Below are 14527 nucleotides of genomic sequence, written 5' to 3'. Positions count from 1 at the left end.
ACGACCTACCTGCCACAAAACCATGCTGACTATCACCTATCAATTCATTACTCTCCAAATAACTATAAATCCTATCCCTTATAATTTTTTCCAACATCTTGCCGACAACAGAAGTGAGACTCACCGGTCTATAATTCCCGGGGAAGTCTCTGTTCCCCTTCTTAAACAATGGGACAACATTCGCTAACCTCCAATCTTCTGGTACTATACCAGAGGCCAACGACGACCTGAAGATCAGAGCCAGAGGCTCTGCAATCACTTCTCTTGCCTCCCAGAGAATCCTTGGATAAATCCCATCCGGACCAGGGGATTTATCTATTTTCAGACCCTCCAGAATATCCTGCACATCCTCCTTATCAACTGTAATACTGTCTATTCTACTCCCTTGCAACCCAGTGTCCTCCTCAGCTATATTCATGTCCCCTTGCGTGAACACCGAAGAGAAATATTGGTTCAATGCTTCACCAATCTCCTCCGGTTCCACACATAACTTCCCTCTGCCATCTATAACTGGCCCTAAACTTGCCCTAACCAACCTTCTGTTCTTGGCATACCTATAGAACGCCTTAGGATTCTCTTTAACCCTATCCGCCAAAGTCTTCTCATGTCCCCTTTTAGCCCTTCTAAGCTCGCTCTTCAACTCCCTCTTAGCCAATCTAAAGCTTTCTAGTGCACTACCCGAGTGCTCACGTCTCATCCGAACATAAGCCTCCTTTTTCTTTTTAACCAACAAAGAAACTTTTTTGGTGCACCACGGTTCCCTAGCCCTACCAATTCCTCCTTGCCTGACAGGGACATACCTATCACAGACTCGCAGTAGCTGCTCCTTGAAAAAACTCCACATGTCGGACGTTCCCAGTCCCTGTAATCTCCTAGTCCAACCTATGTTTCCTAATTCTCTCCTAATAGCCTCATAATTACCCTTCCCCCAGCTAAAACCATTGGCCCGAGGTTCATGCCTATCCCTTTCCATCACTAAGGTGAACGTAACCGAATTGTGGTCACTATCACCAAAATGCACACCAACTTCCAAGTCTAGCACCTGGTCTGGCTCATTTCCCAGCACCAGATCCAATATAGCCTCACCTCTAGTGTACTTTCTGAACATAATAGATGAGTACTCCCGGTTCCTGTTTGTTGTCCCCTGCGCGGACACGTCGGCTGCCACGGTGATCAAGGCATTCCGTGATCTTTTTACATAGCGACAGGGGCTCGTCGTTCATGAGTAATGACTTGAGGCAATTCCTGCTCTCATACGGGATTGCCTCTAGTAGGACCACGAGTTACAACCCTAGGGGTAATGGACAGGTGGAACGAGAGAATGCTACAGTCTGGAAGGCTGTCCTATTGGCGCTGAAGTCTAAAGGCCTTCCAGTCTCCCGTTGGCAGGAGGTCCTCCCTGATGCGCTTCACTCCATTCGCTCCCTCCTGTGTACGGCAACCAATGCTACTCCCCACGAGAGGATGTTCTCATTCCCTCGGAAGTCGTCCTCGGGGATATCTTTACCAGCCTGGTTGACGTACCCAGGACCCGTCCTCCTGTGGCGACATGTAAGGGCCCGCAAGTCCGACCCCTTGGTCGAACAGGTCCACCTCCTCCACGCCAACCCTCAGTATGCCTATGTGGCATATCCTGACGGGCGAGAGGACACAGTCTCGATCCGAGACCTGGCGCCCGCAGGGGACGTAGCAACTCCTGTCGCTCCCATACCCCCAGTGACGAATCCCTTATCCCTTATTTCTCCCCCGGACGTGGTGCGGACAGCATCGGGACCAATGCTTAACAGTTATACTCCAATGCACAGCTTGCCTGAGCCCCGAAGATCGTCGCCATCGCAGAATGTATCGGGATCCCCTGCACTACCGTTTCATCAGGGTCAACCGGCCCGTGAGTCCGTGGGAGAACAGCTGGACGCTGTTTTGGGGAGAACGCCACCGCAAGCACCTACTCCGGTGTCACCGCCGGTATTGAGGAGGTCACAACGCCGGTGCGGTCCTCCAGACCGTCTGAACTTATAATTTGTTGACATTTTAGTATGTTTTCATACCCCGCCGGCCTTTGTTCTCAAAGGAGGGGTGAATGTGGTGAACCATCGTTGGTTCCCACTGTGGGATTGTTCTAATGTTGTTGTTGGGCTAGGGTGGGATTGATACACCTGTGGTTGTAACTGTTGTGGCACATCCCAGTCGGGCTCCGCCTCCTGGGAGAGGTATAAGACCCCCTGCTCGGGCGGGACCTCTTCAGTCTGGGATAGTGTGTTAAAGTTCTGATAGTTCCATTGTTAGTTAATAAAAGCCTTCTTTTACCGAAGCTTTGTGGCTCGTGTCCAATTGATGCGCATCAAGTCCGCTGCCACTCTGCCTGAGATCAATGGAGGGGTAGAGGGGGTTTCACTGCCACTCTGCCTGTGATCAGTTGGGGGGAGGGGATCGTGTTCGGTCTGGGTAGCTGGGAGGTGGGGGGATAAGGGGGTCAGTAATGTTGTGGGGGTGGGGCAATGTCTGTGGGGGCCAGGGGGAGGCATTACCTGGCCCGGGAGTGATGTGGCAGGGGAGCGTTTCTCTATTTATTTTTGTGCGTGTGCGGTTGGAGGCTCCGATTGGAGCTGTAGGGTTTTGGGCACGATATGTCCCGCCCACAGCTTCTGCAGCACGATTCGGAATCGCTGATATTTTTTCAGGCAGAGTGGGTATGGGGGCACCTGAGAACGGGTCTAAAAGTCGGATCTGAAACACTTTCAGATTCAAGTCCGCCCAGCACTCAAAATCAAAATGGTAAAATAGGCCCTGTGAGTCTGTGGCTCCAGAATGGACCAATCAGATCCTGATAAAAATCTATCGAATGTCACAGGGAAGGTAGTTGATTGGTTCGAATGAGAGTGAGGGTGAGGGTGAGGGTGAGAGGGTGAGAGAGTGGGTGTGAGGGTGAGGGTGAGAGGGTGGGTGTGAGGGTGAGTGTGAGGGTGAGAGGGTGAGGGTGAGAGGGTGAGGGTGAGGGTGAGTGTGAGAGGGTGAGTGTGTGAGGGTGAGGGTGAGGGTGAGAGTGTGAGAGTGTGAGGGTGAGGGAAGGGCCGTGGATGTCGTCTATATGGACTTTAGTAAAGCGTTTGACAAAGTCCCTCATGGTAGGCTGGTGCAAAAGGTTGGATCTCATGGGATAAAGGGGGAGGTGGCTAGATGGGTGGAGAACTGGCTTGGTCACAGAAGACAGAGGGTGGTAGTGGAAGGGTCTTTTTCCGGCTGGAGGCCTGTGACTAGAGGTGTTCCGCAGGGCTCTGTATTGGGACCTCTGCTGTTTGTGATTTATATAAACGATCTGGAAGAAGGTGTAACTGGGGTGATCAGTAAGTTTGCAGACGACACAAAATTGGCAGGACTTGCAGATAGTGAGGAACATTATCAGAAGCTACAGAAGGATATAGATAGGCTGGAAATTTGGGCAAAGAAATGGCAGATGGAGTTCAATCCAGATAATTGCGAAGTGATGCATTTTGGTAGAACTAACGTACGGGGGAGCTATACGATAAATGGCAGAACCATAAAGGGTGTAGATACGCAGAGGGACCTGGGTGTGCAAGTCCACAGATCCTTGAAGGTGACGTCACAGGTGGAGAAGGTGGTGAAGAAGGCATATGGCATGCTTGCCTTTATAGGACGGGGCATAGAGTATAAAAGTTGGGGTCTGATGTTGCAGATGTATAGAACGTTGGTTCGGCCGCATTTGGAATACTGCATCCAGTTCTGGTCGCCACACTACCAGAAGGACGTGGAGGCTTTGGAGAGAGTACAGAGGAGGTTTACCAGGATGTTGCCTGGTATGGAGGGGCTTAGTTATGAGGAGAGATTGGGTAAACTGGGGTTGTTCTCCCTGGAAAGACGGAGGATGAGGGGAGACTTAATAGAGGTGTATAAAATTATGAAAGGCATAGATAGGGTGAACAGTGGGAAGCTTTTCCCCAGGTCGGTGGTGACGTTCACGAGGGGTCATAGGTTCAAGGTGAGGGAGGGAGGTTTAACACGGATATCAGAAGGATGTATTTTACACAGAGGGTGGTGATTCTAGAGAAAGCTGCGATTGATAGAGTGAACGTTCAGAGACTATTTCCTCGGGTGGATGGAGCTATTACAAGGGGGCATAACTATAGGGTTTGTGGTGGGAGATACAGGAAGGATATCAGAGGTAGGTTCTTTACGCAGAGAGTGGCTGGGGTGTGGAATGGACTGCCTGCAGTGATAGTGGAGTCAGACACTTTTGGAACATTTAAGCGGTTATTGGATAGGCACATGGAGCACACCAGGGTGATAGGGAGTGGGATAGCTTGATCTTGGTTTCGGAAAAGGTTCGGCACAACATCGTGGGCCGAAGGGCCTGTTCTGTGCTGTACTGTTCTATGTTCTATGTTTTTTATGACCCTTAGTTACCAACCTTTTGAAGACAGGAGGAGGAGCTGGTTGCTGAGTAAGCATCAGTAATTTGACTTTCAAATCTCCAGTATATTGTAAATAATCTAGACGTAAGCTTCAGGTACGGCAGGGCAGATCAGTCGGCTAGAATGTGGGGAGTCATAAACACTTCCCTTCACCGAGACAACTGTCACCAGCTGCGGAAACTTGAGTTCTGGGTTAAATGACAGCCACTCGCTGAGTTATTCCCCGGGGCAATGTCCTGATCAATCAGGATCAAGCTGCCCCTGGTTTAAATTTCAAACGATACTTGGCAGTTAGCTGTCAGTCACTATCAACTGGTGCATTCTCCATGGTAATGCCTTAACCAATCACTTCCCAGCCAATCAGCATTCTCTCTCCATGCAGTAGAAATTGTTGTTTTATCCTTTATACTGGTATTTGTGGGAATTGTCCTGATGAGTGCACAGTGTAAAGCAATCCTGAATTTAAATTTCCCGGCTGTGTGGCGGGTTCATTCCTCGTGTCTCTAACTTTCATCTGCATTTTACTACGATGGTAACATGACCACCTGCTACCATAGAACATAGAACAGTACAGCACAGAACAGGCTGTTCGTCCCACGATGTTGTGCCGAGCTTTATCTGAAACCAAGATCAAGCTATCCCACTCCCTATCATCCTGGTGTGCTCCATGTGCCTATCCAATAACCGCTTAAATGTTCCTAAAGTGTCTGACTCCACTATCACTGCAGGCAGTCCATTCCACATCCCAACCACTCTCTGCGTAAAGAACCTACCTCTGATATCCTTCCTATATCTCCCACCATGAACCCTATAGTTATGCCCCCTTGTAATAGCTCCATCCACCCGAGGAAATAGTCTTTGAACGTTCACTCTATCTATCCCCTTCATCATTTTATAAACCTCTATTAAGTCTCCCCTCAGCTTCCTCCGCTCCAGAGAGAACAGCCCTAGCTCCCTCAACCTTTCCTCATAAGACCTACCCTCCAAACCAGGCAGCATCCTGGTAAAACTCCTCTGCACTCTTTCCAGCGCTTCCACATCCTTCTTATAGTGAGGTGACCAGAACTGCACACAATATTCCAAATGTGGTCGCACCAAGGTCCTGTACAGTTGCAGCATAACCCCACGGTTCTTAAACTCCAACCCCCTGTTAATAAAAGCTAACACACTATAGGCCTTCTTCACAGCTCTATCCACTTGAGTGGCAACCATTCCACTTGGTGAAATATCGCACTGACCGATGTGTGTAGGTGACTGTATTCCTGGTGATTGTTGTTACTGCCTCACAGAACTGCCTCACGGTGGATCCTGGACCCGATGGGGGATTGGTATTTCCGATGGCTGATTGTAACCACCATCCCTGTGATGTACAACTGGACCATCCTGGTCAGCAGGTGAGAGTCTCCCACACTGCGCAGCAATAGAGAACACAGGCCGAGGTTAGGCCCCAGCTCCACCTTGTCCTATTCTGGTTGTGACGCTTTAGGATGGAGGTCACAGCCTTGGGAAGGGGAGGTTTACACAAATTATTTCAGGGTTGAAAGAGTTCAGGTACTTGGAGATTCAGGTACTTGGAGATTCAGGTACATGGAGATTCAGGTACATGGAGATTCAGGTACGCAGAGATTCAGGTACATGGAGATTCAGGTACATGGGGATTCAGGTACATGGGGATTCAGGTACATGGAGATTCAGGTACATGGAGATTCAGGTACATGGGGATTCAGGTACATGGGGATTCAGGTACATGGAGATTCAGGTACATGGGGATTCAGGTACATGGGGATTCAGGTACATGGAGATTCAGGTACATGGGGATTCAGGTACATGGGGATTCAGGTACATGGGATTCAGGTACATGGGATTCAGGTACATGGAGATTCAGGCACATGGAGATTCAGGTACATGGGGATTCAGGTACATGGAGATTCAGGTACATGGAGATTCAGGTACATGGAGATTCAGGTACATGGGGATTCAGGTACATGGAGATTCAGGTACATGGAGATTGAGGTACATGGAGATTCAGGTACATGGAGATTCAGGTACATGGGGATTCAGGTACATGGGGATTCAGGTACATGGGGATTCAGGTACATGGAGATTCAGTTACATGGGGATTCAGGTACATGGAGATTCAGGTACATGGGGATTCAGGTACATGGGGATTCAGGTACTTGGAGATTCAGGTACATGGGGATTCAGGTACATGGAGATTCAGGTACATGGAGATTCAGGTACGCAGAGATTCAGGTACATGGAGATTCAGGTACATGGGGATTCAGGTACATGGGGATTCAGGTACATGGAGATTCAGGTACATGGAGATTCAGGTACATTTGGATTCAGGTACATGGGGATTCAGGTACATGGAGATTCAGGTACATGGGGATTCAGGTACATGGAGATTCAGGTACATGGGGATTCAGGTACATGGGGATTCAGGTACATGGGGATTCAGGTACATGGGATTCAGGTACATGGAGATTCAGGCACATGGAGATTCAGGTACATGGGGATTCAGGTACATGGAGATTCAGGTACATGGAGATTCAGGTACATGGAGATTCAGGTACATGGGGATTCAGGTACATGGGGATTCAGATACATGGAGATTCAGGTACATGGGGATTCAGATACATGGAGATTCAGGTACATGGGGATTCAGATACATGGGGATTCAGGTACATGGGGATTCAGATACATGGAGAGTCAGGTACATGGGGATTCAGGTACATGGGGATTCAGGCACATGGAGATTCAGGTACATGGGGATTCAGGTACATAGGGATTCTGGTACATGGGGATTCAGGTACATGGAGATTCAGGTACATGGGGATTCAGGTACATGGGGATTCAGATACATGGGGATTCAGGTACATGGAGATTCAGATACATGGAGATTCAGGTACATGGGGATTCAGGTACATGGAGATTCAGGTACATGGGGCTTCAGGTACATGGAGATTCAGGTACTTGGAGATTAAGATACATGGGGATTCAGGTACATGGAGATTCAGGTACATGGGGATTCAGGTACATGGAGATTCAGGTACATGGGGATTCAGGTACATGGGGATTCAGGCACATGGGGATTCAGGTACTTGGAGATTCAGGTACATGGGGATTCAGGTACATGGGGATTCAGGTACATGGAGATTCAGGTACATGGGGATTCAGGTACATGGAGATTCAGGTACATGGGGATTCAGGTACATGGGGATTCAGGTACATGGAGATTCAGGTACATGGGGATTCAGGTACATGGGGATTCAGGTACATGGAGATTCAGGTACATGGGGATTCAGGTACATGGGGATTCAGGCACATGGGGATTCAGGTACATGGGGATTCAGGTACATGGAGATTCAGGTACACGGGGATTCAGGTACATGGGGATTCAGGCACATGGGGATTCAGGTACATGGGGATTCAGGTACATGGGGATTCAGGTACATGGGGATTCAGGTACATGGGGATTCAGGTACATGGGGATTCAGGTACATGGGGATTCAGGTACTTGGAGATTCAGGTACATGGGGATTCAGGTACATGGAGATTCAGGTACATGGGGATTCAGGTACATGGAGATTCAGGTACTTGGAGATTAAGATACATGGGGATTCAGGTACATGGAGATTCAGGTACATGGGGATTCAGGCACATGGAGATTCAGGTACATGGGGATTCAGGTACATGGGGATTCAGGCACATGGAGATTCAGGTACATGGGATTCAGGTACATGGGGATTCAGGTACATGGGGAATCAGATACATGGAGATTCAGGTACATGGGGATTCAGGTACATGGGGATTCAGATACATGGAGATTCAGGTACATGGGGATTCAGGTACATGGGGATTCAGATACATGGAGATTCAGGTACATGGGGATTCAGGTACATGGAGATTCAGGTACTTGGAGATTAAGATACATGGGGATTCAGGTACATGGAGATTCAGGTACATGGAGATTCAGGCACATGGAGATTCAGGTACATGGGGATTCAGGTACATGGGGATTCAGGCACATGGAGATTCAGGTACATGGGATTCAGGTACATGGGGATTCAGGTACATGGGGATTCAGGCACATGGTGATTCAGGTACATGGGATTCAGGTACATGGGATTCAGGTACATGGAGATTCAGGCACATGGAGATTCAGGTACATGGGGATTCAGGTACATGGGGATTCAGGCACATGGGGATTCAGGTACATGGGATTCAGGTACATGGGGATTCAGGTACATGGGGATTCAGGTACATGGGGATTCAGGTACATGGGGATTCAGGCACATGGGATTCAGGTACATGGGGATTCAGGTACATGGGGATTCAGGTAAATGGGGATTCAGGTAAATGGGGATTCAGGCACATGGAGATTCAGGTACATGGGATTCAGGTACATGGGGATTCAGGTACATGGAGATTCAGGCACATGGGGATTCAGGTACATGGGGATTCAGGCACATGGGGATTCAGGTACATGGGGATTCAGGTACATGGGGATTCAGGCACATGGGGATTCAGGCACATGGGGATTCAGGTACATGGGGATTCAGGTACATGGGGATTCAGGCACTTGGAGATTCAGGTACATGGGGATTCAGGTACATGGGGATTCAGGTACATGGGGATTCAGGCACATGGGGATTCAGATACATGGAGATTCAGGTACATGGGGATTCAGATACATGGAGATTCAGATACATGGAGATTCAGGTACATGGGGATTCAGGTACATGGGGATTCAGGTACATGGAGATTCAGATACGCAGAGATTCAGGTACATGGGGATTCAGGTACATGGAGATTCAGGTACATGGGGATTCAGGTACATGGAGATTCAGGTACATGGGGATTCTGGTACATGGAGATTCAGGTACATGGAGATTCAGGTACATGGAGATTCAGGTACATGGGGATTCAGGTACATGGGGATTCAGGTACATGGAGATTCAGGTACATGGGGATTCAGGTACATAGGGATTCAGGTACATGGGGATTCAGGTACTTGGAGATTCAGGTACATGGGGATTCAGGTACATGGGGATTCAGGTACATGGAGATTCAGATACATGGAGATTCAGGTACATGGGGATTCAGGTACATGGAGCTTCAGGTACATGGGGATTCAGGTACATGGAGATTCAGTTACTTGGAGATTAAGATACATGGGGATTCAGGTACATGGAGATTCAGGTACATGGGGATTCAGGTACATGGAGATTCAGGTACATGGGGATTCAGGTACATGGGGATTCAGGCACATGGGGATTCAGGTACTTGGAGATTCAGGTACATGGGGATTCAGGTACATGGGGATTCAGGTACATGGAGATTCAGGTACATGGGGATTCAGGTACATGGAGATTCAGGTACATGGAGATTCAGGTACATGGGGATTCAGGTACATGGGGATTCAGGTACATGGGGATTCAGGTACATGGAGATTCAGGTACATGGGGATTTAGGTACATGGGGATTCAGGCACATGGGGATTCAGGTACATGGAGATTCAGGTACATGGAGATTCAGGTACATGGGGATTCAGGTACATGGGGAATCAGGTACATGGAGATTCAGGTACATGGGGATTCAGGTACATGGAGATTCAGGTACATGGGGATTCAGGTACATGGAGATTCAGGTACATGGGGATTCTGGTACATGGAGATTCAGGTACATGGGGATTCCGGTACATGGGGAGTCAGGTACTTGGAGATTCAGGTACATGGGGATTCAGGTACATGGGGATTCAGGTACATGGGGATTCAGGTACATGGAGATTCAGGTACATGGGGATTCAGGTACATGGAGATTCAGGTACATGGGGATTCAGGTACATGGGGATTCAGGCACATGGGGATTCAGGTACATGGGGATTCAGGTACATGGAGATTCAGGTACATGGGGATTCAGGTACATGGGGATTCAGGCACATGGGGATTCAGGTACATGGGGATTCAGGTACATGCGGATTCAGGTACATGGGGATTCAGGTACATGGGGATTCAGGTACTTGGAGATTCAGGTACATGGGGATTCAGGTACATGGAGATTCAGGTACATGGGGATTCAGGTACATGGAGATTCAGGTACATGGAGATTCAGGTACATGGAGATTCAGGTACATGGGGATTCAGGTACATGGGGATTCAGGTACATGGAGATTCAGATACATGGAGATTCAGGTACATGGGGATTCAGGTACATGGGGATTCAGGTACATGGGGATTCAGGTCCATGGAGCTTCAGGTACATGGGGATTCAGGTACATGGGGATTCAGGTACATGGGGATTCAGGTACATGGAGCTTCAGGTACATGGGGATTCTGGTACATGGGGATTCAGGTACATGGAGATTCAGGTACTTGGAGATTAAGATACATGGGGATTCAGGTACATGGAGATTCAGGTACATGGGGATTCAGGTACATGGAGATTCAGGTACATGGGGATTCAGGTACATGGGGATTCAGGCACATGGGGATTCAGGTACTTGGAGATTCAGGTACATGGGGATTCAGGTACATGGGGATTCAGGTACATGGAGATTCAGGTACATGAGGATTCAGGTACATGGAGATTCAGGTACATGGAGATTCAGGTACATGGGGATTCAGGTACATGGGGATTCAGGTACATGGGGATTCAGGTACATGGAGATTCAGGTACACGGGGATTCAGGTACATGGGGATTCAGGCACATGGGGATTCAGGTACATGGAGATTCAGGTACATGGAGATTCAGGTACATGGGGATTCAGGTACATGGGGATTCAGGTACATGGAGATTCAGGTACATGGGGATTCAGGTACATGGAGATTCAGGTACATGGGGATTCAGGTACATGGAGATTCAGGTACATGGGGATTCTGGTACATGGAGATTCAGGTACATGGGGATTCAGGTACATGGGGATTCAGGTACTTGGAGATTCAGGTACATGGGGATTCAGGTACATGGAGATTCAGGTACATGGGGATTCAGGTACACAGAGATTCAGGTACATGGGGATTCAGGTACATGGGGATTCAGGTACTGGGAGATTCAGGTACATGGAGATTCAGGTACATGGGGATTCAGGTACATGGGGATTCAGGTACATGGGGATTCAGGTACATGGGGATTCCGGTACATGGGGATTCAGGTACTTGGAGATTCAGGTACATGGGGATTCAGGTACATGGGGATTCAGGTACATGGGGATTCAGGCACATGGAGATTCAGGCACATGGGGATTCAGGCACATGGGGATTCAGGTACATGCGGATTCAGGTACATGGGGATTCAGGCACATGGGGATTCAGGTACATGGGGATTCAGGCACATGGGGATTCAGGTACATGGGGATTCAGGTACATGGGGATTCAGGCACATGGAGATTCAGGCACATGGGGATTCAGGTACATGGAGATTCAGGTACATGGAGATTCAGGTACATGGGGATTCAGGTACATGGAGATTCAGGTACATGGGGATTCAGGTACATGGGGATTCAGGTACATGGAGATTCAGATACATGGAGATTCAGGTACACGGGGATTCAGGTACATGGGGATTCAGGTACATGGAGATTCAGGTACATGGGGATTCAGGTACATGGGGATTCAGGCACATGGGGATTCAGGTACATGGGGATTCAGGTACATGGGGATTCAGGTACATGGGGATTCAGGCACATGGGGATTCAGGCACATGGGGATTCAGGTACATGGGGATTCAGGCACATGGGGATTCCGGCACATGGGGATTCAGGCACATGGGGATTCAGGTACACGAGGATTTATGTACGCAGAGATTTAGGTACATAGAGTCTGGGAAAGTTATATTGGTTCTTCTCCTGAGAGCAGGGAAGAGGAGAGTTAAAAGAAGTCTTCAAATTGATGCAGTATTGGAGAAACAGCTTCCAGTTGCTAACGAGAAGACACAGATTTTGGAGGTGAGAAGGAGGTGAGGAGGGTTTTTTACACAGAGTTGCTGCGATTTGGAATCTGCTGCTTGAAAGAGAAAGAGGAGTTTCGAACAGGAATTGGATAAAGACCTGAAGGTAAACACTTTGCTTTGGGATTAATTGGATAGAAGAGGATCACAGAATCATCGAATAGTTACAGTACAGAATAAGGCCATTCAGCCCATCATGTGTATACCAGCTCCCTACAAGAGAAACTCACCCAGTGACACTCTGCACTCTTTCTGTAACACTCTGCAAGGCTTTTCTCTCCAGATAATTATCCAGTTTCCGTTTGAAAGCAAACAGATAAATGTGAGGTGGTACATTCTGATCGGAGGAATAGGGAGGGTCACTTGTAACTTGGAGAGTTTGAGTCTGGGTGGGTCAGAGGAACAAAGGAATCTCCGTTTCCAAATACACCAATCACTAAACGTGGTGTCACAGGTTCACACGGTAACTAAAAACAAGCCAGACTTGACTTCCAGGGGGAGGGATTTGAAAAGTGGGGGGTTGGACTAAACCTGCGTCAACCCTTCATTGGGCCAGATTTAGAGAACTGAGTGAGGTTCTGCTAACCAGATTATAAAAAGGAAATAGAGGCACTGCGGAGGGCGCAGAGAATAGTTACAGGGGCAGCACCAGGTACAAACATCAGGAACGGGTTGATAGGCTGGGTCCCTTTACACTCAAATAAAGAGGAGTGACCGGTGGAAGGATTTAAAATTCTGAAAGGTTTGGATGCAGAGAGAAAGTTTCCCCTGATGAAGTAGAGGCCATCATTGTAAAATAATCACCAAGAAATCCAACTGGGAATTCAGGAGAAGTTCTTCACTCAGAGTGATGGGAATGTGGAGTTTGCACCCACAGGGGATGTCACAGTGAACGGTGTCAATGCTGCTCAGGGAAAGGGGAACAGGGAGTCACGATGATAGGTTTCGATGAGGAGGGAGGAGGCTTGAGCAGAGCATAACCACCAGCATCGACTGGTTGGGCCGAATGGCCTGTTTCTGTGCTGTATATCCTCTTCAGCCAGAGAGTGGTGAATCTGTGGAACTCTTTGCCGCAGAAGGGCTGTGGAGGCCGGGTCATTGAGTGTCTTTAAGACAGAGATAGATAGATTCTTGATTAATAAGGGGATCAGAGGTTATGTGGAAAAGGCAGGAGAATGGGGATGAGAAAAATATCAGCCATGATTGAATGGCGGAGCAGACTCGATGGGCCGAGTGGCCTAATTCTGCTCCTATGTCTTATGGTCTTATGCCCAAGTGACTTTTAATTTTGTTCCAAATTATCATTTCAAGAAGCTTCTCCAGTTCCAAGTTTAAATGGCAAATAGTTCATAGATTCCCTGCAGTACAGGAGGAGGCCATTCAGCCCATCAAATCTGCACCGACCACGATCCCACCCAGGCCCTATCCCCGTAACCCCAAGTATTTTACCCACTAATCCCCCTGACACTAAGGGGCAATTTACCAAGGCCAATCAACCTAACCAGCACATCTTTTGGACTGTGGGAGGAAACTGGAGCACCCGGAGGAAACCCACGCAGACACGGGGAGAACGTGCAGACTCAGCACAGACAGTCGGGAATTGAACCCAGGTCCCTGGCGCTGTGAGGCAGCAGTGCTAACCACTGTGCCACTGTGCCACCCCAGTTGTTACCTGTACAGCCCTTTTTAAACAAGGGTGCGGTATTTGTAAATCTCCAGCCCTCTGGCATTACCCCGTATCTAAGGAAGACTGGAAAATTATAGCCAGTGTCTCTGTAATTTCCACTCTCACTTGCTGCAGTGTTCTTGGATGCATCTCACCCACTCCTGGTGCCTTATCAACTTTAAGTCCAGACAGCATTTCTAAACCTCCCCCTTATCAGCTTTTAGCCTGTCCAATGTCTCAGCCACCGTCTCTTTCACTGCGATTTGGGTGAAATTATTTTCTTTGTTCCTTGTCAGCAGTCTCACAGTTTGAGGATGATGTCTACTTATTGGCGGGTTTGTGCCAGGGCTCTTCATGTGACCCACAGGCCTTTGGGAAGATGGGGCTGGGTGACCCACTGACCTTTGGGAAGAAGGGGCTGGGTGATCCACAGGCCTTTGGGAAGAAGGGGCTGGGTGATCCACAGGCCTTTGGGAAGAA

The 14527-nt window shown here is 48.6% G+C and overlaps 2 protein-coding genes across 2 annotated transcripts in view; both read left to right on the top strand.

The window, feature by feature from the left end:
• LOC144499965 (interleukin-1 receptor type 2-like) overlaps nt 1–14527 on the top strand; it is a 1647203-nt gene that overhangs the window by 472621 nt on the left and 1160055 nt on the right. The window lies entirely within an intron of this gene.
• LOC144499483 (cyclic nucleotide-gated channel alpha-4-like) overlaps nt 1–14527 on the top strand; it is a 36523-nt gene that overhangs the window by 8771 nt on the left and 13225 nt on the right. The window contains exon 2 of the mRNA XM_078221474.1: nt 5720–5824. Within this exon, the coding sequence (XP_078077600.1) occupies nt 5720–5824 (105 nt within the window). The remainder of the gene's footprint in view (nt 1–5719; nt 5825–14527) is intronic.

Source organism: Mustelus asterias, chromosome 10, assembly GCF_964213995.1.
Source record: "Mustelus asterias chromosome 10, sMusAst1.hap1.1, whole genome shotgun sequence".
Taxonomy (NCBI): domain Eukaryota; kingdom Metazoa; phylum Chordata; class Chondrichthyes; order Carcharhiniformes; family Triakidae; genus Mustelus; species Mustelus asterias.
This window is presented reverse-complemented; position numbering and strand designations above follow the sequence as displayed.